The sequence below is a fragment of the Lycium ferocissimum genome, chromosome 9 (genome assembly GCF_029784015.1).
Source record: "Lycium ferocissimum isolate CSIRO_LF1 chromosome 9, AGI_CSIRO_Lferr_CH_V1, whole genome shotgun sequence".
Lineage (NCBI taxonomy): Eukaryota > Viridiplantae > Streptophyta > Magnoliopsida > Solanales > Solanaceae > Lycium > Lycium ferocissimum.
This window is the reverse complement of record NC_081350.1, coordinates 44,652,971-44,679,921: the sequence shown is the minus strand read 5'-3', so window position 1 is coordinate 44,679,921 and position 26,951 is coordinate 44,652,971. Positions and strand designations below refer to the sequence as shown.

Below are 26,951 nucleotides of genomic sequence, written 5' to 3'. Positions count from 1 at the left end.
ATGGAGGAGCAAAAGATTTTTGTTGGTCAAGAGTTTCCTGATGTCAAGGCCTTCCGCAGTGCAATTAAAGAGGCTGCTATTGCACAACATTTTGAGCTTCGCATAGTAAAAAGTGACCTGATTCGCTACATTGCAAAATGTGCCTCAGAAGGTTGTCCGTGGCGTATTCGTGCTATTAAGCTTCCCAATGTTCCTACCTTTACTATAAGAAGCCTTGAGGGGACACATACCTGTGGGAAAAATGCAAATGGACATCATCTGGCTTCTGTTGACTGGATAGTGAACTTCATAGAGGAGCGTTTGCGTGATAACATAAATTACAAGCCAAAAGACATTTTGCATGATATTTATCAGCAGTATGGGATAACTATACCATATAAGCAAGCCTGGAGGGCCAAGGAAAGAGGGCTGCAAGCTATATATGGATCTTCAGAAGAAGGGTACTGTCTATTACCTGCATATGGTGAGCAAATCAAGAAGACAAATCCTGGAAGTCATGCTGAGGTTTTTACAGCTGGTTCAGATAGTCGGTTTCAGAGGTTTTTCATCGCTTTTTATGCTTCTCTTCATGGGTTCCTGAATGGTTGCTTGCCTGTTATTTCTCTTGGCGCTATCCAGCTTAAGAGCAAATACTTGGGTACTTTACTATCAGCAACTTCTTTTGATGCTGATGGTGGAGTATTTCCCCTTGCTTTTGGTGTTGTCGATGAAGAAAATGATGATAGCTGGATGTGGTTCGTGTTGGAGTTGCGGAAAGCATTCGAAATGAGCACTGAGAATATACCACGATTTACATTTCTGTCTGATGGACAGAAAAGTATTGCAGATGCTGTGAAAAGGAATTTTTCCTCTTCTTGTCATGCAATTTGTATGCAGTATCTGAGTGAAAGCATCAGTAAAGAGTTCAAGAATTCAAGGCTTGTACAACTCCTGTGGAAAGCCGCATATTCTACGTCCACAACGGTGTTTAAAGAGAAAATGGCTGAAATTGAGGAGGTTTCTTCAGATGCAGCGACTTGGATTCAACAGTATCCTCCTTCACGCTGGGCATTAATACATTTTGACGGAACAAGATATGGTCATTTCTCTTCAAATATTAATGAGTTCAATAGATGGATTCTTGAAGCACGAGAGCTTCCTATTATTCAGGTGATTAAACGTATTCACTGTAAGTTGATGGAAGAGTTTCAGCTCCGGCGATCAAGGAGTAGTACATGGAGTTCTACCCTTGCTCCATCTGCTGAGAAACGCATTATGGAAGCAAGAAGTCATGCGTCCACGTATCAAGTGCTAAGGTCAGATGAAGTTGAATTTGAAGTTATCTCAGCAGAGTGGTCCCACATTGTGAATACAGGTACTCGATCTTGTTCCTGTCGGGATTGGCAGTTGTATCGGGTACCTTGTTCTCATGCTGTTGCTGCTCTAATATCATGTAAAAAGGATGTGTATGCCTTTACAGAGAAATATTTCACTGCAGCTAGTTATCGCGAGAGTTATAGTAAAGAGATACACCCTATCCCTGATAAACTTGAATGGTCAAGAACCCGACTAGTCCGACCACCCAAGTTTCGTCGACCGCCTGGACGACCCGAGAAGAAGCGGTTATGTGTGGAAGATCTTAATCGTGAGAAGCACACTGTCCGTTGTAGTAAGTGCAATCGAACTGGACATTACAAGACAACCTGCAAAGTAGAGGTGGATAATGGGGCCGTCCCTCTATCCTTCTCCGCATAGAATTAGTGCCCTTTCCCTTTTTTTTTTCTTTTTTTGGGAGTTCCTTGATAGGATTTAGAAAATATTGTAGAAAGATGTAAGATAAGAGGTCTCAACCAGCTTTATATATATGTTCAGGAATTTTACGCCGTTCAGATATTGTAAATTACGGTTGTCTTATTATATACTGAGAAACGGTATCTCAGTGATTGTGAGGAAATGTGTTTTATAATTTGTTTGGTTTTGTTATCAAAAGCAAGTTCTCATAGTTCAAGATTGGGTTTCTCTGCTCTTGCTCGTGATTTATTGGACGGGAAAAGGTGTAAGTATCCTCTAGACTTGTTTCGGATTATCAGTTACACACCTAAACTAGCGCTTACCTCACGAATCTCGGTACAAGTTAGCCTCTTTACATATACAATGTGGATTCTAACTAAGTAATTAGACTGTTATGTTGATCCGAATGAACCATCCTTTTAATGGAATTAAAAACTTGCCCGCTAGGCAAGAACAGAGCGAGTTTCTTAATAATATCACTTACATCTACTGATGGGAGATCAAAATTCAAATTTTTGTAGAAACAAAAAACGTTTAGATGAGTTCTTCTCTTCTACTTAAGTATAATAGATAGACTACTCGACATACATGTTGGTGGGAGGTAGCGACAACAGGTACCAAATGAAATAATTGAGGCGCGTATATGTTAAGAAAGGACCCCTATAACCCAAAAACATTTTGTTACGCCTCCAAAATGTTTTTTTGGAGAACTGCCTCGAAGCTGTTTGAACTTAAAAAAGAAACTGCTCTAAAAGATCTTAACATGACATGTTTAACCTCTCTACTGACTAATAATTCTTTATACTCTGTCTAAATTATCACTTACGCCACTGTTAAAACACTTACAAGTAGGTATTTTGTGCTAAAAAATAGTTTTCAAGGAATTCTTTTAACCAAAAGGAAAAAAAGGACCACCCTTATTTTTGGTTTTGGGCAAAAAATATGTTTCTTCACAAACTATCTCGACTTTTAACTTCCTATCATTGCTCCAATGAAAAACCTTATTTTAGAGAAGCTGGTTTTTCAGCTTCTGCTTAAAAAGTTGGGAAACTGCTTCTGCTATAATTCAAATACACTTATTTCTTCACCAAAAGCTTAGCCGAACAGCTTCATTCTCTATAATAAATACTTTTATTCAATAATAAGAATCTTTCAAAAGCTTGGCTATAAACCACTATCAGATAACAAGAGCTCATAGGCAATAAAAACTAGCTCCTCTTAATTGCAATTAATGAAAACAATAAAAAAGAAGTTCAATTAACGTATTCAATAAATCATCTTACACAAATTCCATGGCTATGTTAAAAGCCTCTAAATTAATATGCATGAACTAAGTTAATACACACAAATTTGATGGCGCACATCTAGCCGTTTCTTCAAAGAGTAAATTACTATGGGCAATGAAATAAATTCAGAACGTTACTAAATAACGTTTCTTTAATTCAGTAAGTATAATAACACCAACTAAAACTTTCTTTGTTTTCAATGTAACAAGCTCTCTCATCTTAAAATCAAGTATTCCACTTATATATATTGGCAGCGTAATTTTTTTATTTTGTCAGTGTAATTTAACTTGTTATAACAAAGAAAGAAGGAATTCTGCGAGCATGGAGCCCTTAAGTATTGTTGCTTTCACAGGTGGAATCATTGGACAAATAGGAATTCTTCTACTTTGGTGTCGACCTATCTACAATTGTGTAAGGAGATTTGTTGATTGCCTCAGAAACCCACGACCTTTACCTCCACAAGAAGAAATTAATAAAAAGATCTTTAATGCTTTGAAAGATCGTTTCATCCCTGATACAATCTAGAGGTTGATCTAGTGGGTTCAGCTGGATCCATTGAATTATGTATGCATGTCCAGAAAAACATTTAACATGCATATGTATAATAAAATTAGTACTTAATTTGAACTATACTGACTCTAGGTCAGTGGCGTACACAAGATTTTGTGCAAGTGGTGTCGGCCTATTGTCACAATTCGACTTGTTAATGGGGTAATTTGGGTAATTTGTGTGTAAGACTATGATGATTGATGAGTTTAAGGTTTTACACTTTTACTTCCGGTCTAAATTTGATATTCACTTTTTTGTTTATTTTCAAGTAGTGTTTGGAATAATACTATTTTTGTAAGAATATATTTACACACATAAAAAACATTTCTGCAAAATTATGTCAGATTAAGGACACCTTCTTTCTAAAGAATGTTTTCGCCAGTGCTACATCTTAAATTTCACGTGTAACGAAAACAAGAAAGTTGAAAACTCAAATTCTATCATCATCTAGAAACTATCAGATTATTTTAAAGATAATTATTTCGTAGTAAGTGGAATTTAGTATCCTAAAATATTATTTAAGTACCTTTTTATAACAAATTAAATTGTATTGATCGTGTTTAGAATAAACCCATAATGATATTGTGTAACAAATGAACAAATTAAGTTCACTTGGCGTAGGAGGAATTAAACATAGTGTAATGGATTAACAGTAGCGATATATGGCATCCCATTTTATTCAAACATCAACATACAAATCTGCATATACTTTGCTTGAATTCTTAAAGACTATTGTCGCAACCGTATCGAATTATACAAAAATACATAATTTTTGGAGGATCGCACACATATCAAATAATAATATTGAAGAATCTGAGTACCATAATCACCAACACAGATGATTAATTGTGTTTCAAGAACAGCAACAACAGACCCTTTCGTGGCAGCAGAAACAGCAACACAACGCGAACATGCTGCATTTTCAATTTATAAAAGTCCCACAAAATAAAAAACATTAGAACACGATACTTATGTATCAATCAATTATACATCAATCTCAAATTAGTTAAGAGCGAATTCAACATTCAAAAGTTCACTATAGTTACACTATGGGGTCGTTTGGTACGAAGACAAGTAATGCAGGGATTATTTTTTATCAAGTGTTTGGTTCATTGTATTAAAAATTAGATATACAATGTATAATCTAAGCTTGTGTTTGGTTTCAAACTATACAAAATCTTCTTTACAATTATACCCTTGAATATTTATGGGATTTTCTATTTCATGTAATTGGGAAAAGGGTTTGAGGGGTAGTTTAATCATTTTAGGGGTCTACCGAGGAAACCAAGGGATTCCTTATACCAAGTTTAACTATACCTGGATAAGTAATCCATGTATTAGGTATGATTAAATTGAATTGAGTAATCAAACATTGTATTGGATGGACTAAATTTTAATATAAGGACTATTTTGATTAGTACAGCCTATCAAACCTGTTTACACTAGCCGTCAATTTACTGCAACCTTTCCTCTTTTATTCGATTTGGAACTGGCTATGCTTTTTGTACATAAATGAATTTCAGTACATGTACACTTAGTAAGCGTTTGGCCATACATAGTATTCGCAAATAATATTCTTGTTTTTCGGTTTCGTCCATTATTTTAAGTTCAACTTGAAATAGAGAATTTGAAATTAAAAAACTGGTTCAAACTAGAGTGTTTCAAGTATAATAATTAATGGTCTTTACTCAAAGACGACAACTTTTCTTTTCAGTAATATTCAAGTCCAAACAATAATTTCAACTTCTAAATACTCTTGTCCTACATACCAGAAAATGTTTTTGAAAAAGAGGATCCGGGATTTATGTAGCTCTACTACTTTTTTCTTAAAAAAAAAAAAAAAAAAAAAAAAAAAAAAAAAAGATGAAAACTTACTTTAAAAAATAAAACAGAAAAAAGAATTGATGAAGAGTTAAAATACAAACCAAGCATAGAGGCACCCCTTTTCTTCACGACGGCTTTGGACATGGTCATAGTATGACATATTTTGATATTTTGGAGGAGCTTCCATTTTCTTTCTTCTTCTTTCTGTGTTTTTTCCCTTTGCTTTATTTTTTTGTGTGAAAATATGGGGAAGGTTGCTAAAATAAAGAATGTGAAGTTGATAAGAAATATTAAAGGATTAGAGGTGCATAATTAATGTTGGGGGCCTAAGGAAAGTAGATGGTAAGTTGTCTAATTAATAAGTTCAGAATTGCACACCTCTACTATTTCACTAGATACCTTGTTATGGCAAAATTCACGTCAATTTGTGCACCTTTACTATTCTACCGGGTTCTTGTTATCTTCTATCAGCATGTGTCATAAGTAACTTCGTAAAAAACGTATGGGCAGAGAGCTATATATAGAGGCCGAAAGGTGGTTAATTGAAAATCCTCTGCTGGAAAATTATATTTTATTGTATATATAGGTCAAATATTATCTTTTATAAACATTAATTATCTTTTATAAACATTAATTCTTGAACACGCTTAGCGAAAATTCTAGCTTCACAGCTGCCAACAAAACTTTAGACAAATAGTAAAAAATCTTGCAAGAACTTAGAACTTAAACCTTGATTTCTCATAATTTTCACTCATTGATTACGGCTCATAGTTTTTTTGGTGGTTTTACTTTCTGTCTTCTGTTTTCTTCACTTTTTTTAATGGGGGGTGGGGAAAGTACAACTATGCAAAGTGTATAATACAACTAGACAACAATGATCCAAACTTGTGCTGTCCATGTATCCTGACATATATATATATGACCCTAGTGGGCTTTTGAGGTACTCACATTTTCACGTCTCTTTGAGATTGTAGTTTAGAGCTAAAGAGTTAAAAGCAGTCAAATAGCTATTTGCTTATAACCTGGTAGTTTATAAAATTGAACTAAATGCATTGTTTCTCACAAGGTTATTTTCAAACACGTTTTGCATGAGGTGATGATGATGAGGGTCAATTAATTGAAATCCAAGTCATCCCTCACAATACGTACAATTCCAAATATAGGAGTTCTTGGATTTGATATAGAACTAAAATATATCCTCAACTACATCTCAATCTCAAACTAAATAAGATCAACTATATAAATCAGTTGTATCCAATATTCTAGTATGTTAGATCAGCTGCAGACGCGAAGGCAGATTCAAACTTTTAAGTTTATAGATTCCAGACCACAACCGTTTTTTATTTATTGAATTCTGGATAGATAATATGAGGTGAGTTTCTTAATCCAAATACAGGGTTTGGGCAAACTACTGAGTTATGCCAAACTTGTAACTTCAACAGTACATCTACCCATATGCATACATCAACTGTATTAAGAGAATCATCTTGATTGTTCATTTTTAGACTGACTGCTAATTCACAACTCTCCTCTTTTATCCGAGCATGTTTTGTACAACGTAAGATTTAGTTATTGAACTGGATAATTTTTTTTTTTTTTTTTTTTTTAAAGGACCTAGCATATAACTAGTGGTTTTAGAGTTGCTTATTATGGTCGGGAATTGCCTTGCCCTTTCAATGGGCCCTACACGCGCGATTTCATTGCAGACAACAAGAAATATAGCAACCTTGCCACATGATCTACACTTATCTAAAGGTCTCGGGTTCGAGCAAATAGGAAGCACTTTTCCCTTCAATAAAACGACACAATTTCCGATTAATCAGACCAGTTCACAAGCAATTACCACCCTCTCCCTCATCTAAAATACAAAAACATACAAAAGAAGTTAAGTCCTATTTGACTTTGGTAGTTGCAAGAAAAAAGAAAGAAAAAAAAAAGCAAATGACTTGGCAGACTTGCTAACCTGCAAAACCAAAACCGCTAAAGCATTCTTTTGATCCTGGAAAAAATAATCTCTTCATATTCTTGAGAGGAAAAGCATACTAAGATGATCTCGAAGAGTATATTGACGCGATTCGAAAAAGAAAACAAAAAAAAACTGTGATGTAAGTGAGTTCAACCAAATGACTTTTCTTTTTTAAAAGCCAAAAGAATAAGTCAATGGAAGCTAGTCACTTAGCACAGCTATAGAAAATAGTGAAATGTGAACATGATGCCTTGTGGCATCCTATATACATCCATATTCAAGACACAAAATCCATACACTAAAGAAACAAACATGCATGTTTCTTTTTCTTTTTTCACGAAATAAAAAAACAGCGTGAATGAACTAAAATACTCCTTTCTATCGATCAACGATCAGATTAGCACGAAACGAGACAGGTGGCAGGTTTTACCAGACCTGAAATATTAGAAGGAACGGAAACAGGTTCGTAATTAGCGGCAATTTCTAGGCGCTCCCACGTTAATCTTCGTCTCTCGGCTGCTACATTTGACTTTGAATTTTCTTCTTCAAGCTTGCTTTGGCAGTCGAGTACGAGCTCTTCATCCATCTCAGAAAAGACTTTTCTCACATTTTGAGTCAAATTAAGAACTGCTTTGTTCCAGTGGTTCTGGCTGTTCCGGTCTAAAGCTGAGATAATAATTGGCATGATAACATGCCTGTTATGCATCACAAGGTTAAGGACGTTATCATTGTTCCACAAGAAATGTGCTCTTTCAGCCACCTGCAAGTTTTGTTAAAAGAGGCAGAATAAGGTAATCGTTGCAATCAGTCAATTGTATGAACAAGTTCTCTGCATTTGGAAGAAGAAGAAAACAGAAACAAGATATTATCAATTCCCAACTCTTGTACACCCCTTGCAGTGCAGCCCTTCCCGGAACCTTGCGTGAACGCAGGATGCTTCGTGCATAGGACTGTCTATTTCTGTAGAAGAAAAGGGAAAACAAAAAGGACATCCCGGTGCACGAAGCATCCGGCATTCATGCAGGGTCTGGGCAAAGGCCGCACTGCAAGGGGTGTAATGTAGGCTGCCTACTCTGATGCAACCACTACACCTCAATCCTAGCTGCGGACGGCTATAACATATTCTATATAAGTATATCTACTCTGCTCCATTCGGATACATTTTATTCCAGTAATCTTTAAAAAAGAACAAAGGATTATGCATCTTTTATGTCAGAGGTGGGATAAATAAAGGAGTTAGCCTCTCTTGGAGGAACTTGGAGTTTCAAAGCTTTGGCAAAGTAAGGATATTACGATAAACAAGATGAAGAGAAGGCCCTTTCAAGGGCAAGAAAATATCCCTCAAAGTGATAAGAGATGTAGAATGTTGATGAAGAGATAAAACATAGCTGGCTCTTGCACACAGATGGACTAACAATACCTAGGACCTTGTGTCAGAGGATTAAGATTCTTTTCATAACTGTGATATTCAGGCCAGCTAGCGTGCCTCGACTAATTCCATGGGGTACCTGATACCTCTCACCAGCACAAGCACGAGGTAACTTTGTCCACCAAAGTTGCTTGGATGGGAAGAAATCACATAGTGTTTTGCCTCAACTGGAATTTGAACGTGAGCCTCGACTGGAATTTGAACGTGAGACCTCATGGTTCTAAACTCACTTCATTGACCACACCTTTGGGTACAGGATTAAGATTTTATTCAGTTTATATGGTTATGATGCTAGGTACAGTGTGAAAAGCTTCTCCTATATAGCTCTACTTCAAAAGGATGAAGAAAACCCATCTGCAGTTGCTTACTAGGAAAAGAAAATGTTGTTAATTCTACTGATAAGAAAACTTTTATCTTCCAGAATTTATCACATAAATTCATTGAAAAAGTTCTCAAAGAGAGGGTGTGATAAACTGGTAAGATCCCAAAATCCAACTTCCAATGTTCTTTTATTTTTCCTTTGACAATATATGACAAAAAATTTAATGCTCATTGACATCCTAATCTTCACAAACCACACTTTAAAGTTGTTGACACAACATTTGAAGTTGAAGTTAGCATAACCTTGAACTATATAATAGAATTTGCAATTTCTCTACCATACATATGAAATCATTGGCTCCAGTTCTGTCAGACTGATACATCACAGAAACCACTTCGATTATGTATCTTTGTTGGCGCGTACACCTGCTTCTTTTGCGTGTGTGTGTGTTGGGGAGGGGGCTATAATACAAAGACTAAAATACTATTAAATTACCAATTGAAATGTACATAACTACTACATGATGGAACATACTTGGAGATGTGGATCACAAGACTTTTAGAAACTTAAGAAATTATATTTTGCAAGAATCTGAGTCTAGAACCTGAGAATTTTTCAAATGTATAATAAAGGCTCAAAGAGAACATCCGAAAGTTATACAGCAAGAATCTACAGAGGTCATAGCAGAGCTAGATTCATGGTAAAAGTGGATGAACTAAATTGCTGAAATAACGTCGAACTGGAGAAGTAATTTTCTCACAAAACCCAACTGAGCCTAACTGGTCAAAAAATTCTTTGTTGGGTTTGAGCGTATAACAAACTTAGAGGAAATTTTCTCCAGTAGCTTTTGCTTAGACCTGTATTTGTACAAGAAATTCATAAAATATGTATAAATATCTAATTGTTAATCCAATAAGTAAAACGATTATTGGTTCGTTGGCAAGTTCAGAACCCATAAAGTTCAAATCCTTGGTCTACCTCTGTGAGCAACTCCCGTTTGCTTTTCTTTTTTTATGACATGGGAACCCGCAGCCGCAACCCTTCGGGTGCGCACAGGGTAAACTCAGCTCCTGTGCAATAGCTCGCAAACCACACAGGAGAGATAACCGCACTAGGCAAGCCCCGTGTGACGAGCTCGGCCTAGAAGGCAAATCCCCTGCTGTCATAGGCAGGGGGTTCCGAAACTGAGACCTCCATTATGAAAGCCCCATGCTCAACCAACTGAGTCACCCTAGCGGGTACTCCCATTTTCTTTTCTCCTAGAGACCTACTTCCTGACCATGCTAAAAGGGCAGCTCGGTGCACTAAGCTCCCGCTATGCGCGGGGTCCGGGGAAGGACCGGACCAGAAGGATCTATCGTACGCAGCCTTACCTTGCATTTCTGCAAAAGGCTGTTTCCACGGCTCGAGTCCGTGACCTCCTGGTCACTTCCTGACCATGCTAAAATACTTATATTAAGAGATGTGTGTTTTATTTCTCTCAATATCAATTTTTTTTTTTTTTTTTTTAAAAAAAAAAGTTACTTACCTCGAGAGAGTTTTCATGTCTATGATCTTACTTTTTTTTTTTTTCCCCTTCTCCACACGATTATTTCAAAATTCAGAGAGTGATCACCAATATGTTCAAGAACTAAAGCGCTGATGGACTGCGCAGCCTAAGGGAACCTGCTCGTTGAAGGAATTTCTTAAACAGGGCTCATGATCACAGTATACATCTCAACTTAAAGATTAATATGTCAAGTTATTTGAAGCAGTATTACAGGTAGACGACATCAAAAAGGAATATATTTTGTAATGCTTAATTTTGCCAAGAAGTAAGCACTAAGGATCCATTAAATACCACAATCATTCCCGCCATAAAAATGGATGTCAGAGTAGGTCATTCTGAATTTGGCATCTAACTTTTCCAATACCAAAATAAATAAAAAACTAGTCTTAAAATCATTACCAAGCAAATTGGTTTCTCCCGACACTCTAGTATTTAGGTACTCGGGGACTACAGGAGAAAAGGTAAGAAAAGGAAGGACAAAGGTTCCCTTATCTCAAAAAATATTCAAGAGAAGAACTATCATCCTATCTATAAGTATGTCATATAAATGGGAAAACTAGTTTGCGCTTTCCTATCACTTAAGGGGTCGTTCGGTTGCTGGTTAGAGTTATGCAAGGTCTAGTTATTCATGTGGTATTAGACTATTAGTTACTCAATCTTCTACCCTGCATAAAATAATACATAGATTCCCACATAACTTATACTCCCTCCGTTTCGATTTGCTTGTCTTAGTTTGACTTGGCAACGGAGTTTAAGAAAATGAAGTAGACTTTTGAATCTTGTGGTCTTAAACTAAAGATGTGTGTAACGTACCAAAATGCAAATGCCCAATCTTGTGGTCTTAAATATGCCGTGTAGGATGTTAGGTATAAAGAGTTACTAAATATGGAAACTGACATTCTTTTTTAAACAAACTAAAAAGAAAAGAAAGAAAAAACAAATTGAAACAGAGGGAGTACAGTACATGTATTAGTTATGCGGAATTGTAAGTTGGTAACCAAACACCTTTACTTGGCTATGCATAGTTCTAATACATGAATAACTCCCTTCCTAACCAGGAGCCAAACGACCCCTAAAATGTCCTATCTGACCTGCTCAACCAACACCACCACCCGCCCCCAGCAAAACATAGTGTATAGAGAAAAGAAAAAGAGTAATAGCCCAAGAAACATATCAATTTGATTAAGAAATATTACCTGGAAATGGAAGCTGTTAAGGCAATAGCCTATACGGCGGAACAACGGCACCATAATCTTCTCAAACTCTGCAATACTGATCATTTCCAAAATCTCTTCCAATTCACTGATGAACATCAATTGTTTCTGGCTACTTGTCACTGGCCAATACCTCAACAATCTCGTTATCACTACGCTAGCCAGATTTTGCTCCTTCTCTATGAACTGAACGACACAATATGCTAATTGTTGATGATAAATACCCAAAGATTTCGGCTTGTGTAACGGTATCAAGGCCCTGGAGAAAAACAATCTGTGCTCTTCCTTTAATGGTAAAGCAAATCCACTAATTACACTTCCGAAAACCTCCAGAAGCTCGGCGATCCCATTATGTCTTTCCGTCTCGAAAGCGAAACGATAAAAAATATTGCTTACAGCTTTTCGGATTAAAGGCCTGTGCATCATGAACTTCCCGTAAAGACGATGGAGTATCGATTTCAAGCATTCTCTTTCTCTCGGGTCCTCAGAATCAAATAGGTCAAGTAATTTCAATATGAAAGTATGGTCAACGTATTTCTTAGCAACTTTTGCATCAAGAGAACCTTGCCCGATAACGCTTAGGAAGAAATCGTACACAAGTTGTAAATGACACCAAGCCGGATCAAACATCGGTTCTTCATCTTCACTTTCACCACGAGATGCGAAATACTTGGGAGGAAAAGTTCTGAACAGGTTAACTGAACACATTTTACACACCGCGGAAATTGCCGATTCCGTGAACCTCCCGGATCCCGAGGCGACGAAATCGTTCAGTTCGAGCAAAACTTGTCGTTTCAAGTCCTTCTCCGCGGAGTCTTTATCAGGATCATTGAAATCATAAAGTGTACAGCAGAGATTCAACTTGCTTACGAATAAGCTTTGCTTCTCGGCATTATTTGACACATCTTTAAAGGGCACATGTGGGGCCACAGACTCGCCAATGCTCGCAGGAAAAATTGCTGTCGACATTCGTTTTACAACGTTCAGCCTGTTTGCTATGACGGTGCAACTATTGGTAAATTGAATTCCGTTACCCCCCAAGTTCGAGGTGTTGTTGCAGGAATTGCTTCCTGATGAATCGAATGAATCACATTTTGATGATGATTTCCTAGGAAGTTTTGCAAGAATTTGCTTAAGCATATTAGCGGATCACTCCAAGTTGCAGCAAAGACTAAACCTAATCCACACTCCAGAACAATCTGCCTATTGACATTCCATGAAAAAAAAAAAATCAGAAAACACAGCAGGAACCAACAACTTTGAAGAAAATAACAGATCTTGTGTCAAACATAAGCAGAATGTTTAGAAGACAGCATTATTATCAGAATTATATCTTAAATTCACATATCAATTTTTTCATCTAAAAACTCATTGGAAAAGATTATCATTCCCAAATCCACCTATTTACAGTTGCACAAATCTTAGATCTGGGACATAATTCACACTAAAAAGGATTAAATCCTAGATCACTACATTCATAGGCCAAAAAAGTAAGCAAATGAGGCAATTAAAAAAAAAAGATGTATCTTTATTCAGCACTATCAACTAAAGTTGAAGTCTTTAACCAAAACTACTCCAACAATTATCCAAAACCCCCCATAAAAGGATCAAACTTGAGCAATATCATAGCATTTGAAGCAAAAGAATAAAAAGATTTATCTTTATTCACAATTTGCAACTAAAAATGAAATCTTTAACCAAAAACTACTCCAACAACTACTCAAAAACCCAAAAAAGGATCTAACTTGAGCAATATCATAACATTTTTCATAAGATCTGAGAGAAAGAGTAAGAAAATAGAACCTGGGGTTTTGTTAGTCTGCTCTGAAGTTAAAGCAACTGCTCACAAATACTCCAACAACTATTCAAGAAACCAATAAAAAAGATCACAACTTGAGCAATATCATAGCATTTCTCATAAGATCTGAAAGAAAGAGTGAAAAATAGAACCTGAGGTTTTAAAGTTAAAGCAATTGCCCACAAATACTCCAACAACTATTCAAAAAAAACAATAAAAAGATCAAACTTTGAGCAATATCATAACATTTCTTCAAAGATCTGATAGACAGAGAGAAAAAATGAACCTGGGGTTTTGTTAATCTGCACTGAAGTCAAAAGAATTGCACAAAAATGGAAGCTTTTTGACAGTAATACTAATAAGAGAGAGTGTAGAAGAAAGAAAAAACAGGTAATGGTGGCAATCACATCATGTCTTTCTTTTTTAACTTGGGATTGAAGACACAATGATGAGTTTTTGAGGAGCCCATTTTATTTTTTCTTTCTTTCTTTCTTGATTATACCTTTAAACTTGATATCAAGAAAAGAAAACACACACACACACTACTACTACTACTAATGTGTTTCAAATTCTTGTTTGTTCTTGTTTGTTCATGTCCTAATAACTAAAGTACTAGTACTACTAAAACTATAATACTAAGTACTAGTACTACTAACAATGGCTTCTCTTTTTTTTTTTTTTTTTTTTTAATTTGATTTGATGAGTGTTTTTACATAATTTAGTTCTCCTCGATACAAGTGCCACAGGTTGAATGACTCAGTGGCATCTTCACAGAAATTGCCGGCATTAGATGGTGACTGTTATGTACCCCATATTATTATTATTTTTTCCCAACATTATTTACTTTGTCAAATAGTACTGTTGGTTTCACCAAACTGTAAAAGCACTGCAAGATTTATGGATGGATATTTTTCTTACCTAATGTTTGGTATCATTACATTCTATCCAAAAAAAACTTAGTGCTTGTAACTTTTAATTAGAGATGAAGATCATATTCATTTTATAAATAATCTTTAGTGATGAATTTGGAAAGGAGCATAAGGAACCTACTTCTACTATATTACTATATATGGATATGAGATAGATTGACTCACATACTAGTTATACAACAACAATAACATATTGAGTGTATTCACACTTTAAGTGTCGATTTAGCCGATAAAAATGAAGATAGAGAGAATGTTTGGAAGATCGAAGCAACCTTTAAATTTGAAAACTCTTAACATAATAATATTCATCATTTTAAAACTTGAATTTGTTTTAAAATTTTGAAATTTACGATTTACATATATATTTTTTAATATTTATGTGACATTTTAAAATTTAGTACTCATTGATATAGGATGCGCACTCAATGCACGCATAAAGAGATTAATACTTAAGAAAGAGGAAGTAAAAAGAGCCAAGAATTAATTAAAGCATAAAAGAGTTAATTTGGATTAACAAAGAATAGCAAGTTAAAAGAATTAAAGATACAAAGCTGAAAAAGTATAGATCGTGCATAAGGAAGAAAAAAAAATCATGGTACGACAAGTTAATCTTCACATCGCAAGAATGTTATAACTCTTTTGTTCTTGGGGTGGCAAGACTTATATATATTTCATTTCTTATACATATCCGCATATATATAGCGGTCACGGTGCCGTGGCATCCCCATCCATCCACGTAAAAATTATATAGCAAGATACGAAAATTATAATTATATTTTATTGATATCATGGGGAGATTGTTACACATGAATTTATTAACTTTAAAAGAGAATTTTTATCTTTAAATAATTTAGTTCAGGCATTAATATTATAGGTATTCTTATTTCATATTTTGTTTTGTAAAAAATAATATACATGTTGTCGCCTAATTTAATGAATATGTTATTTAGTACCGCCAAACAAACGCTATATTAGTTATGCTGTGATTTTTCTTCTAGCATGCGACTAACCAAACATTATATTATCTATATGAAATTTTATTTTTAACATTAATTATTTTAAACATTAGAGCAAACGACCCTTTAAATTATAAATCTTGATGGTGGAAGATTTTCACCAAATACTAAAAAACTATCCGCCATGTCTTGGTGGTAAGAAAGGTTAAAAATTCTATTTTTTGTTTCTTTTCTTTTTCTTTTTCTTTTTTTATAACTTTTTTACCATAGGTAATTCTCCATATATAAGTAATAGTTTTATATCTATTCACTTAGTCAAATTCAAACTTTTATATATTTGAATCTCCCTCTATTTAGAGAACCACTTTGCAGTTGACACGATCAGCTCGTGATTTAATTTCACAAGATTCTTGTTAGTTCTAACTTTTCCCTTTTAAGTTCAACCACAGAAGTAATGAATATTTATACTCACCAAATCTATAAATTAATTACTACTATTAGTTTAGGTTTGCAAAGTTGGTTTTGTTGTCGCAGTCCCTTAAGCTTACTAGTAAGTTTTATTTAAACATTCGAACTATGACCTATTTCAATTGAACACACGGGCACATGATAAAATGTTACTATTAGATACTTTCGGCTTAATATTCGGAAAAAAAATTGTGTTCGTACGTCTATTACGTAATTACGTTAACCACATATATTGTACCTTTTTGCGTGTTTGTTACATGTGCCGAAAAATATTTTCCGAAATTAAGTAAATATATGTTTGGTTGCTGAAATATATTATTTTATAGTATCAAAGTATGTTTTGTTTTTCCTCTCTCTTTTTGCTTTTTTGTGTGCCTTGAGTAATCATAGAAGCGTGGATAAACGGAATGAAGATTATATCACATCAATGTTCCAAAACAAATGTTTGTGTCGGAGTACACTTTTTTACTTTGCTAAAAGATCCAAATTAGTCCCAATACATTGTAACTCAAATCATGTGTAATAGCTAGTGGATTACATGTTGGAGCCTAATTTTGTGTCTCATGAGTCAAGAGATTGACTAAATTGTTCCATTATGTTTGGTAGGTTCAAAGTGATCCTTTAATTATGTTCTTAAGCAATTTTAATTCTTTAAAAACTGTTAAAAAATGACCATTTTTTGCCTCCCTCCAATATTTAACAAATTTTGATTGTTTAATTTCATGGTTGTTGTGAATAATTTCTAACATAAACTCAAATGTGGAGGTGTAGTTTTTACGGTCTGTGCTATTTTTAGTATATTTTTTAAGTTTGCTACAACTTTTTGAGGTGTTGTTTTTGTTAATTTTTATCTATATTTTGTTTTTTGGATGCAGTATTTTGATGTTGCAGTTTTCGAATTTGATGGAACTCTCGGTGCTCCTGGTCTTAAAAAAAAAAAAATCATGATTTTCAGAAAACCTAATAGGTAAAATTTGTTATATTTGAAGAGACTAAAAGTGTTCACTTTTGATTAACTTAGATGATAAAAAAAATGCTCAGAAATATAGATAAGGAACCACTTTGAACCTACCTCCAAACATATGGGACTATTTTTTTCATTTTCTCCTTGTGGGTCATTGTATCTTTTGTTTTGTTTCTGCACTTTTCATTAAACGTGTATTTAGTTATTATTAGTTTGGTTTTGTTGATGTCAATTTGACTGTTTATGCTTTTTAATTTACTTTTTTGTTGCGGTGATAATCATTATTTAATTTCTTTAATTATCGATAAATAACTTCATTTAGTTTTAGTGCAAGAGTTAGAATATCAATTTGTTGATTAGGAATATTTAAAGCTAATTAACAACTCACATTATTGCTTGATTGTTATAATGTCATCGTCCTCGTGTCTTGATAACTTTATTTTGAATGTTAGCATATAGTATTAGGTACTGAATGTTGATTTTCATGTTTGCCTTTAACGTTAACATTGATTTCCAACTTAATACTAAAAATATGAAATTTTAAAAAAAATAACGAACATCACCAGGAATTATGGTAGGATGGATAACATTTCTTTGCCCTTAACCAAAGTTTTGAGTTCGCGGCCTGGGTTTGGAAAAGATTTTGGTAGGAAGCGCTTCTCCCTTTAATGCGCGTTACACAGTGCGGATCCGAATTAATCGGGACCACAATGTGAGTACTGAACACCGGTGAGAATTCAAGAAAAAATTGATCAACCAACCAAAGATTGTATTTTCAATAAAAACAATAAGGGCCAAGATAACTAGTAATCAAGGGTGTGATCTAATAGTCGATAAAGTGAATGAAAATCTTGAGAGTGGGTGAAAATCTTGAGAAAACCGCTAGACGGATTCTTTTCTTTTATCTAAGTTTTGACATATAGAATTATTCATTTTTTTTTATTGGACGATAGTAAGTATCTCTGTAATCCTCAAGGTGCATGCAAATTTATTTGACATCACCATTTTACTCATTTTTTAAAAGATCATATGATTGGTACTGAATAAGAAATTCAAGAACAATTGATAAAACAATAAAATTAGTATGGGCAGCTGAACAAAACTAGATAAAAACTGCAATCAAACTGTCACTTGTAATATCTTAAAAAATAAAATAAAAAAGGGTCTAATTAATTATAGTAACTTCCGTGATTGACCTAATTTTAATTTCTAGTCAATATTTTTTTATTCTTAATATTCTCACCCACTCTGGCTCACTTTTGCATGTGACAAATGTACCAAAAAGAGCAAATAGCATGTGAGAAGGCTAATTTGGATATTGTATTATTTTTCACAATTAAGACAAAGTTAATGAATTGTTCCCTACTCATGTGAAGTCTCATGGTTGACACATTATTTTGTTCAAGATTCTCTATTTGTTTACTTAGATAATATTATAGAACATGGCCTTTGGCTTTATCAACTTTTCTCCACCGCACATTAATTTCCATCCTTTTGTTTGAAGACAAAATTAATTTAACCAAAAGTATTTTGTCAGTTGACAATAGAGGCCTCTTTCTTTTAAATGGATTAACTTTTAGATTGAGAGATTGAAGTAGTTTTTTTTTTTTTTCCTTTAAGATCCTTACTAGACTTTACTAATAAAAAATTATGAAAAGATTTCTAAAAGTCAATAAGCATATGGACAATATTTGGTTGAAAATTATATATGACAACCATGGCGATGAGGACGGGTTAAAAAGAATGATTGGAGGTAAGCTTCAAAAAACATGGGCATAGGACTCATTAGGCGAATTCACATCGAAATAGAAGAAGAAAATAAAGAACATTATCGGACATACCACAAGTTCGTATAGCACATGTGATTTTGGGCTCGACGATGATGTAACCTAAGGAACAAATTCGTGAAAAATATTAGAGGTCAAAGAGGTCATGCATATGATAGGCTTGGATCGGTGATAAATATTGTACGGGGCTAGGACGCTTCTGTTGGGCTTTAAAAACATGAGGTTTAAAGATGAGCATAGTAAGAATTGGGAAATGGTGGGAATAAAATGGAAAGAAATGAAAGTTAAACAAACTTCATTTCTCAAAGGCACTTTGTCCCTCATTGGTGGGCGAAAACACTTCTTATGTGGTTATATATAGAATCATTTCTTCTAATTCTTAAAGAGTTGAGAAGAGGGTCTCCCCTCGCGACGTCGTCGCTCGAATTCAGATTCGGGTTCAGTCAAATGATCTGATTGATTGATATTGTTTTTGGTCAAATGATCCAAATTCCATTATTTATTTTCCGAAATTTGGATATTTTTCCCACCAAATCTTAAATGAAAAATTGAATTATTTAATTTCCCAAACGGTAATATCAATACCGAATAGACACAACACTTTACGAACAGGCATGTCCGCACCTGTTGATACCTAGATGTTCGGCTATAAATTTCGAGGCATCGCCTCAATTTTTTACTACTCAAAATTTATTGCCTTTTACTCTCCTCTCACTCTTGCATTCTGCATCGTTTTCAAAAGTGAAAACGTAAGTGTCCGGTGTGATTTGTTGCTTCCATTTTTAGCTCGCTAAAGTTCTGTCATTTGCATTGCCGCTATTGCAGAATAGTTTTCCGTTCTATCCTGGGAGGAATTAATCCATTAATCTTGTCAACTGTGAGGGGATTAAATTTCTTAAAGATACACAAGAAACTTGTGGGCTCGAAAATTTTCTAATTCTTCTAAATTTCTACATTTTTTCTATTTTTTGGGTTTTTGAAACAATGATTTTAGTAAATTACTATTTTGAACACAGAAAGATAACAACTTTCTCACATACGGTGTGATAAACCTCAACGACGACATTGGATCCTTTAAAAAAAATATGAAATGCCTATACGGAGGGTGAGTCAGAGAGGAGTTGAGACAACATTGAATACTTAAAGAAAGAAAATGAAACGCCTATGACAGAGGGCGAGTCACAGAGAGTGGCAGGTGAAGTTAAAAGTTCTTTTAAAAACAAAAACAAAAAACAAAAAAAGGAGCATCCTTCAATTATAGAAGTACATCTCCCATAACTTATTCTAAATCCAATTACCTGTAAAGTTGATGATCTGGTTCCACTTTTATGATATACCCTTATCTATTAAAATTTGAACACGATTACAACCTTGATTGATAAAAAGATACTCACCCACCAACAAAAAAGAGAGGCCTTGTCACTAAAAGACAGAACAAAGGCAAAAAGATCCGGTAGTAAAAGTGAATTAGCTGAGAAGTATCCTTCTCCAAGAGAATTAGGCATGTTTAAAATAACAATGATTAAAAAAGGGGTGACATTCTTTTTTCAAATACATTCCAAAGAGATGAATACTTTTTTATATAAAAAAATTCGTTGAATTTTCATTTACTTGTATAACTGCAGTGTTCAAGCCAACTAAACACACCTCCACCAGCACAGTTGCTAAATAACCTATCTACCATTCTTTGCCTATAGATGTGAACCTGAGACATCATAATTCTCAGCTCACTTTTCATCTTATCCTTAAGATATATGCTTGTATAACCATAAAAATATCTTGACACGTTTCAAACCACAAGTTTATAGGATACTTTTGGTAAATATCAAAGGCCGTCAAATTCCGTAACCAATCAAACACTGCCATATATGCGGACGGAGGAAGTAACAAGAGGAAACTTCCATTCACTAAATTGATGACAAATGAGATGGACCACATGGCAATGAGAACAAATATAATGCATTACAGATATAAAGAATCGCCACAACAAATTAAAAAATGTTCCATTTGCTGTCCTGTTCAGCAATGCCATCTAGGCCAAATTTAATTGCCAGCAAGGTAAAGGGACAAAAGATAGGAAAGCTCCTGGAGTATTGGGAATGCTAGGGAAATAAGACATTAGACACAAGGACTATACTTACAATCACTGATAATTTCACTAATACCTAAAGGAAATAAAAGGATTAAGAGATAGAGGCAAGGAATAAAAAAGAAAAAAATGGGCAAGGGCTGAGAAGAGGATATATATATATAGAGAGAGGAGGGAAATATATAAAAGATCAAAAGAGCACAAGTAGGGGGATTCACAAACGATTGTGATATAGAGCATGCAGAGCACGGACACTACTTCAAGTCTCCAGCACTTGGAAGTAATGAAACTAAGCGACGTCTGTTGGGAATCCGCCCAGGCTCCCAATTCCATTGACAAGTTTTGGCCTCCACTCGGTCCGCCCCTTAACAACCTCTCCACCATTTTCGAGTCGAAGCACATGTTGACACTCAGTATTCCCAAAGTCCGGGAAGTCATCGACTCCATTGTCCAGAACAGAAGTCAGTGACTGCAGCACACTGTCCCTTCTGCACTCCCTCCGGTACTCTAATGTCATGGCAGCAAGCTCACAACCCTCGAGTATTTGCATTGGTGCACTCTGCATCCAAAGACATGTTCCAACAATTTGAGCCATGTGATATACCCAAGCAAAAACTAAATTACATGATGTTACCAAGATTTTGAAGCACTCAAGAGGAGAAATTTGGAATTATGCAACCCACTAAACACTTTATAGCCAACAATATCAGTGTGTTAAATATCCCAGAAGAATTATTAATACTAGTCTACTCTTATGACAAATGATTTATGCTTATGTTGATTTATGCTTATGCAAACAGTAAAGAGAATGAGCACCAAGGCCAGTCAAGTAGGAGATCAATGACCATCAAATATTTTCAGTACAATGCATATCACGCAGCTCACTTGGGTTCATTCAGCTTTCCTATTTTAGGTTGATAAAAAGATTTCATGCTCATACACCACACTATGATCACTACTACTCCTTCTTAAGGACAACAACGGAGAGGGGGGTTCACTTTTAAAATTAATTATTGTTAGAGAAAAATAAAGGATTAGCGAGACATTTTTACTTATCAGCTAGAAGACAGGAAAAACAATATTACTGTGCTCAATTACATAAACACTTTTTACCCTAAATTGGTGCACAATCCACAAGAGAAATGACGAATCTCCTCTGTCCAGACATGTATGTAGTAAGTGTTTCATAACTTATTATGCAAATGGCTCCTAACAGATATACACATCACTGGATATATGTCAGCTCTATCTGAAACACCTCAGGACATCCAATACCACCACAAATCCAAGAACTGTGGAAATTGGTTGGGTTAACGTGTGCACACACAATCTTTTAGTTTTTCTTTTCTTTCTGCCTTGTCCACACAATTTCAGAATATGATGAAACCTAAACACATCTATTATGCCACATACCCTAATTAAAAACCATAATATATATTACAAGAAATAACAGGGAAGAAAAAATTATTTTAGAAAAATGGAGGAAAGGGTAGAGGATTTACCTCAAGAATCCAGCCAATGTACTTGACATTATTAACATGCTGGTTAACATCCAAATCACTCCATCTTGGCTGTAAATTTCAACAAATCAGAAGAAAGTAAAAAGGATGTCCTTAGATGAGACAAAGTCACCAGCGATGAATCCTTCTACTTACAGTTAAACCAGTTCGAACGTAGTCTGCTGTTGTCTCGTCAAGTTTTGGTAACTTCCTGCTATCATCATCAATAACAGGAGGTGAATCAACAAAATAACCTTCAATTTCAGCCCGAGCCTCATCTGGTATTTTAGATAATCTCCTTGTCTCCTTGTTCATCATCACCCAAAGGCTGCAAGCAAATGGAAACAAAAGAAATCACAATTATGAAACAATGAATAGATCATCAGGTGTTTCATGTTTGGCTACAAAACATAGTGCAGAAAAGATTAGGAGCTATGACGTGGTCATAAAACAACCAAATCCAATGAGTGGGAACCATAAGATCATTTTACGTTAAAGATAACTGAATAATATGCTTCTACAAGTTCATTGTGTCAAAATTAAACCAAGCTGAAGTAGATTGCCCCTACCTGGAAGCTCTCATCAATACATCCCCTGTAGTACTATCGCGGACAAGCCAATCTCTCCGCATACCATTTTTCCCGGATGCAGCTACCCAAGTGTCCACTTGAACAACATCACCCCTGCGAAAAAGAAATCAGGCAAAAGATCCCCGTATTCATCTTTTCACACGTCAAAGAAACTGTGCACAGAATGTTTGAAATATCAATAGGAAGATCAGTAGGAACAATAAAGAACAATCTCAACAGATCCAAAATAGATTTCAGATCTTGAACTATACAACAAATGTAAGAAAACCTAATATTTCTCCTATGAATAGCCATAACTGTACACAACGGGGAAATTAAATGCTTAGTAGCTAGATGGCAAATAAGCAAAACAATCAACGATGCAAGTTACTTGGCACCTAAAAGAGTCTAACAGATTTATGATTATGAAAACAAGATTTTTCCCATTTAAATCGGTCATGTTCCTAAAGAGTTGACCGATATCAACATAAATCAATCAAATTCAACTTCATCGAAGTGATTCCTCATATCACACAATAGCAAAAGCTATGAAGATTAAGACTACATGAGAAAACTGACTTGAGGTTAAGCACCTTACACGATGTGCATTAGAAGAAGTTTTTATTAAATAAGAATAACAAATTCTGGATATGACACACAATCTCGAATTTCTTTAAGCATTGATCAACAAAGACAGTTTGAAAAACTGGTGAACTTCTGCTTAACCCTTTCTAGTACCTCAACAGACTTTATCTAATAGCACAACATATCAGAGAAGTAATCTCATCCATGTAAGAGCAGAAACTTACCAAGTAGGATAACGATCCACCACAACCTGCATTTTTGTAACAACCCAAATCAAATTTCTCTTGGACATTTCAGGAGTTGATCCGAACCCACCATGCATGAGTCCCGCGCTCTTGACATGGTTAAGAGCAGTTTCCTGCAGAACCAACTCAAGCTCGTTAAGGTATCAAAACAAGATGCTTTACAGCTTCAAGTCAATAATTCTTTACCAAATGGAAATGAAAGCCTAGAATACCTGTAAATGATTCATCATCGTTTCTATAGACGCAGTCCTGTCAGCCCCTATTTCATAGGACCTGATGCTGAAATTTTGACGGAAAACAAAGCCATCCTGCACAATCTTTCCTAATCCGAATGGATCAGCAAGCATATCAGGACGCTTAGGTTTCCAATCAAGCATCATCCATTGCTTCTCAGCAGCCAAAAAAATTGTAGTGATGGCAGCGAGGAGCATGCTCCAATCAGGCAACTGGTTGATAAAGGTCCTTGGATGATGTGAAGAAATCACCTCATCGTCCTTGAACCCATCCATAACGCCTACCTTTGTTCCATTCACCTTTGGAGGAGCTTGTGCATTGGCCTTAGCTTGTAGGCTCCCAAAAGCAGGCTTCTTAACGTTAAGCCCTCGTGCATCTATACTTCCAGGAAGACTTCCTCCTCCTAAATTTCCAGACGATTTTGCTCCAGAGTCAGGAGGTGGATTAGCAGCAGGGAAGAGTGCGCCAGTAGCAGCAGCGGCCATCATGATTAAAATATTATATACTGGCAAGTCAGTCTCCCTTTGTTCCAATTTATTGTGTGTGGATTCAGAACGAACACCAAACAGATCAAAGAGTGACACTGTTCTTCCTGCAACACCATATAAGTAACACCATATCACTGTATGTCCATATCAGCTAAAGAATTTCAAGAATCTAAAATTTCTTTGTGTAGCTAATGAAAAAAGCTTGGATTTTAATAGGTCCTAAAGGAAAAAAACTTTTGCAGCCCACAGAAACAACAGGTTTTGCTAGGCATGAACCATCCCCAAATGAATAATAAAGTTTCAGGTAATAAACGTTTGCAGCCTGCTGAAACAACAGGCCTATGCATGAAACAGGCTTTGACAGGCCTCAAATCAGTAATAAAGTTTCAGTCAATAAACATTTGCAGCCCACAGAAACAACAGGCTTTGACAGGTGTGAACCACAACCCCCAAATCAATAATAAAGTTTCAGGTTTTGAAACTTTCACCTAATAGCCTTATACAACTAATTAAATATCTTCAGTTCCATTTACTAGCACCTCTACAGATTAAACCGCTCAATCTTTCCACTGTCCCCTAGCAACCAAACCAGCAGCACAACAACAACAACAACAAAATACCCAGTGTAACCCCACAAGTGGGGGCTGGGGAGGGGAAGATGTACGCAGACCTTACCCTACCTTGGGAGGTAGAGAGGTTGTTTCCGATATACCCTCGGCTCGTCAAGGAAAAGCAATTCAAAGCAGTTCGGAAATAGAAATAACAGAAGCGAAGAAGCCATGGCCAACACAATTTCAAAAATTAAGAACATGAATGTCAAATTATAAGATTGGCAGCCTTCATTCTATTTAAAAATGGATAAAATCATTTCAAATATCTCAAAGAATATGTAAATAAAAATCACCCTCAATTCAATAAATCAGGATAAGGTAACAAAACCAGACAACAACAAAAAAAAAATCCTCAAAAACCTATACAAACATCCATTAAAACAAAATTCAAACATGTCCTATAAGAACAATAACAGATCTGAGCCTCCATTATTACACAAATTACAAACACAAAAATACGCGTTTTCGCCTACATACTACCTCCATTTTTCACCCATAATCCATATTAAAATCATCCAATACTTTCCATATCAACAAAAAATTCAACATTTTAAGGTTAAAAAAAAAAAAAAAAACCCACCTTTTTATTAAATAATGCTCTAAATACTTCACTCAAGTTCCAAACACAAAACCAAGCATTACATCAACAAAAAAATAAAAAATTTGAGGAAAAAAAAAAACACACCTTTTTTCTGCACAATAATTAGAAACTCTAATTAATATTATAAACACAAAAACAAGCATTTTCTTCCTACATTATTACACATAATATAATCCATACAAAAATCAACCAAAACCTTACAGATCAACAACTCTATACAAAAAAAAAAAAAATGAACAATTTGAGGTAAAAAAAAAAACGCACCTTTGTATAGCAGTGATAATTAATAAATAATATTGTAAAGACTTTACTTTTTTTGATCAGCAAACCCAGATCAAAAAATATATAAAGATTCAAAACAATTTTAGGGTTTGTGATCTTTGTTTTTGTTGCAAGTTGTGGTCCTTTTTATTTCTCTCTAAAAATAACAAAAAATTGTTTAAAAAAACAATTTTAAATTTTAAATATTTGAGAGAGAAAGAAGGGAATCTGGGTGGTAAGGGATAACAGTGTTTCAGTCACCTCTTTTTTATAACTATCCACCTGGCCCTTTTGCCCCTACTTTTTTGGTTTATTTACGTAAATGCCATTCTTCCTTCTTCTAGACATTTTTTTTTTTTTTTTTAAAAAAAAAAAATTTGGTCAAAAGAAACTGGTGTTTATGTTTACCTATATTAAAGGGAAAAAAAAAAAGGTTTTCTCGCTGGTGTTTGGTATGTGTATTGGGCAATATTAAATTTATAAAGTGCTTCTTAATAATGGCTATTCTAGACTCAGGCAGTAGAGCTCGAATTCGAGATTTTTCTGGTTAAGAATGAAGAAGTATTTACTCATTTCATCACAATCCTTATTGATACCTATATAAAATTAAAAAAAAAAAAATTGCTAGTGTCCGGTGTTCATATTGGGGCCAGGTTAAAGTTGAATTCGCGTGGAAAAGTTCAAGCGCTTCTGAAGGAAGGTAACTTCCTACTTAGACAGTAGATTTTGGATTTGAGACCTTTAGTTAAAAATTAAGAAGTGCGCATTCTCTTTGCACAGCCTTTATTGGTTGGAGCTTGACTTGTCTAGGATGCATAACACCCAAATAATCCCTCTAATACAAGACATATATCTTTTCTATCAAATTCATCACTTAACTATAATTAAAATATATATATATATATGTTTTCAATATTATGGTTAAATTACTTGATTTACTATAAATATCTAGTACGAA

General features: G+C 34.8%; 3 protein-coding genes and 2 long non-coding RNA genes across 6 annotated transcripts; 1 reads left to right on the top strand and 4 right to left on the bottom strand.

The window, feature by feature from the left end:
* On the top strand, positions 1-1,734 carry LOC132031947 (uncharacterized). Its single transcript, XM_059421799.1, has one exon. It carries the CDS (start codon positions 1-3, stop codon positions 1,732-1,734), a length of 1,734 nt encoding a protein of 577 aa, XP_059277782.1.
* A 2,489-nt stretch (positions 1,735-4,223) lies between these two features.
* Positions 4,224-5,959, bottom strand: LOC132029264 (uncharacterized). Its single transcript, XR_009407757.1, has 2 exons — positions 5,531-5,959; positions 4,224-4,519 (listed from the first exon to the last, which is right to left on the bottom strand). It is a non-coding gene; the product is annotated as an uncharacterized LOC132029264 (long non-coding RNA).
* A 1,667-nt stretch (positions 5,960-7,626) lies between these two features.
* On the bottom strand, positions 7,627-14,472 carry LOC132031029 (serine/threonine protein phosphatase 2A 57 kDa regulatory subunit B' kappa isoform-like). Of its 2 annotated transcripts, none has more exons than XM_059420870.1 (5): positions 13,994-14,472; positions 13,860-13,904; positions 13,713-13,770; positions 11,892-13,108; positions 7,627-8,155 (listed from the first exon to the last, which is right to left on the bottom strand). In XM_059420870.1, exons 4-5 carry the CDS (start codon positions 13,047-13,049, stop codon positions 7,793-7,795), a joined length of 1,521 nt encoding a protein of 506 aa, XP_059276853.1. In that variant the 5' UTR covers positions 13,050-13,108; positions 13,713-13,770; positions 13,860-13,904; positions 13,994-14,472; the 3' UTR covers positions 7,627-7,792. The 2 variants fall into 2 exon arrangements, with proteins under 2 accessions (XP_059276853.1, XP_059276852.1); XM_059420869.1 differs by having other exon boundaries at positions 11,892-13,112; positions 13,994-14,471.
* On the bottom strand, positions 9,009-11,885 carry LOC132031030 (uncharacterized). The gene is made up of 2 exons (XR_009408156.1): positions 9,489-11,885; positions 9,009-9,454 (listed from the first exon to the last, which is right to left on the bottom strand). It is a non-coding gene; the product is annotated as an uncharacterized LOC132031030 (long non-coding RNA).
* A 6,282-nt stretch (positions 14,473-20,754) lies between the features above and the next one.
* On the bottom strand, positions 20,755-26,118 carry LOC132031028 (palmitoyl-acyl carrier protein thioesterase, chloroplastic). The gene is made up of 7 exons (XM_059420867.1): positions 25,997-26,118; positions 24,011-24,624; positions 23,778-23,911; positions 22,969-23,082; positions 22,556-22,727; positions 22,403-22,471; positions 20,755-21,459 (listed from the first exon to the last, which is right to left on the bottom strand). Exons 2-7 carry the CDS (start codon positions 24,518-24,520, stop codon positions 21,190-21,192), a joined length of 1,269 nt encoding a protein of 422 aa, XP_059276850.1. The 5' UTR covers positions 24,521-24,624; positions 25,997-26,118; the 3' UTR covers positions 20,755-21,189.
* Between the last annotated feature and the right edge of the window lie 833 nt (positions 26,119-26,951).

Bases quoted from the DNA above. Each gene is read 5' to 3' on its own strand.
- LOC132031947 (XM_059421799.1), top strand. From the start codon at position 1: ATGGAGGAGCAAAAGATTTTTGTTGGTCAAGAGTTTCCTGATGTCAAG.
- LOC132031029 (XM_059420870.1), bottom strand. From the start codon at position 13,049: ATGCTTAAGCAAATTCTTGCAAAACTTCCTAGGAAATCATCATCAAAA. The intron at 8,156-11,891 runs GTAATATTTCTT...CAAAACTTGCAG, and splicing joins TTAACAGCTTCCATTTCCAG to GTGGCTGAAAGAGCACATTT.
- LOC132031028 (XM_059420867.1), bottom strand. From the start codon at position 24,520: ATGATGGCCGCTGCTGCTACTGGCGCACTCTTCCCTGCTGCTAATCCA. The intron at 22,728-22,968 runs GTAGGGGCAATC...ATTTGCTTGCAG, and splicing joins GTATTGATGAGAGCTTCCAG to CCTTTGGGTGATGATGAACA. The intron at 22,472-22,555 runs GTAAGTAGAAGG...TGAAATTTACAG, and splicing joins ACGTTCGAACTGGTTTAACT to CCAAGATGGAGTGATTTGGA.